Source organism: Nanorana parkeri, unplaced genomic scaffold (assembly GCF_000935625.1).
Source record: "Nanorana parkeri isolate BGI_ZX_2015 unplaced genomic scaffold, ASM93562v1 scaffold4222, whole genome shotgun sequence".
Taxonomy (NCBI): domain Eukaryota; kingdom Metazoa; phylum Chordata; class Amphibia; order Anura; family Dicroglossidae; genus Nanorana; species Nanorana parkeri.
This window is the reverse complement of record NW_017310488.1, coordinates 1-1508: the sequence shown is the minus strand read 5'-3', so window position 1 is coordinate 1508 and position 1508 is coordinate 1. Positions and strand designations below refer to the sequence as shown.

Here is a 1508-nt window from a genome sequence, read left to right as displayed (position 1 = left end):
AGGAGGAGGAGGACACACAGGAAGACAACACTCAGAGAGTTACTCCGGATGGAAGATGTGATGGGATAGGAGGAGGAGGAGGAGGAGGAGGAGGACACACAGGAAGACAACACTCAGAGAGTTACTCCGGATAGAAGATGTGCTGGGATAGGAGGAGGAGGAGGAGGAGGACAGGCCACACAGGAAGACAACACTCAGAGTTACTCTGGATGGAAGATGTGATGGAGACTATTGCACCTCAGGGACACTATGAGCATACACGAGAGTGTGCTCCGTCTTTTCCTGCAGGGGCCACAAGTAGCTCTGGCTTAGAAAAGACGTGGTAAACCTGATCTCACCTGGTGACCAGAGGTGGCCCTGACAAGTCACATCTTCTAGGGCCTCCAACATTCCCTAGGAAGAGAAAACAGAGCCCTGAATAAAAAGGACAGAAAGACAACATACAGCCATTACACACAATGAGATTTCTTCTCACTCACCCGTCCAGGAAGCAGTTCTACGATCTTCTTAATGAGCTCCAGAATCTTCTGCTCGCTGGTCCTCTCAGATATCATGGACAGAGGCGTGGAGGCCATCTTACCAATAGGTGTGACCTGATCACCTGACTTCTTCACAATCATGTAATCCTAAGGATCAATACACAATAATCAATTCCCAGACAGACACCCAGAGCCATAAGTAGCACCCTAACCCTAAGGCAAGAACAGAAAATTGTGCCCTCCCCCACCTTACCCTTAGGAGTGTCACCCTGACCCAACTGCCAGCAGGAGATCCCCCCTTAGGGTTAGGGGATTCTTCAGATGTCACATGTGGCAGTTGACGTGGTTGGGGAGGGAAACCATGCAGTACATGAGAGGAGGGGACCATGCAATTAGAGGGAGGAGGGATAATTCAGCACAAGTTGGGGCAAAGCCTAATTTTTAAATACTGCCCCGCCCCCGACATCACACCCAGCCAGTTGCTAGGAGACGGAAGGGCGCTGAGGAGAGTGGAACGGTGAGTGCTGTGGTGGAAGGGCATCGGTAGCAGTGAGTGCCCCTGGTAAGACTGATGTCATGTGACCTCCCAGAATCCCCCTCACTTCTCCGGTCAGATGTCATGTGACCTCCTAGAATCCTCCTCACCCCTCTGGTCAGATGTCATGTGACCTCCCAGAATCCCCCTCACCTCTCTGGTCAGGTCATGTGATCCCCCAGAACCCCCTCACCTCTCCGGTCAGCAGGTAGATGATCTCCAGGGTGAGGTGTAAGATTTGCTGGTTGTCTTGCTCCATGCTATACAAGTATCACGCAGGATGTGGGCGTGGTTTCGGCAATCTCACCGTTATGTAAGCCTTTAGGAAATAAAGTAAAGACAAGTCCAGGCTGATGACAGGAAAAGTAAAGTCGCAATCTGATCTCCATCTGTCTCCAAAGATACCTAACCCTATGATTGTTAATCTTGTATTTTCTTCCCCTCCCCCCCGTCCCTCCCTATATACAGAGCGGACACAGGGACGACTTCCCTCC

At 51.1% G+C, this 1508-nt stretch overlaps 1 protein-coding gene across 1 annotated transcript in view; it reads right to left on the bottom strand.

Annotated features, from left to right (window-relative positions):
* The window catches only part of LOC108803797 (oocyte zinc finger protein XlCOF7.1-like), a 9398-nt gene extending 8125 nt beyond the window's left edge, over positions 1 to 1273 (bottom strand). Inside the window, exons 1-3 of the mRNA XM_018575597.1 lie at positions 1208 to 1273; positions 480 to 626; positions 339 to 393 (exon numbers count right to left, since the gene is read on the bottom strand). Of these exons, the coding sequence (XP_018431099.1) occupies positions 339 to 393; positions 480 to 626; positions 1208 to 1273 (268 nt within the window). The remainder of the gene's footprint in view (positions 1 to 338; positions 394 to 479; positions 627 to 1207) is intronic.
* Between the last annotated feature and the right edge of the window lie 235 nt (positions 1274 to 1508).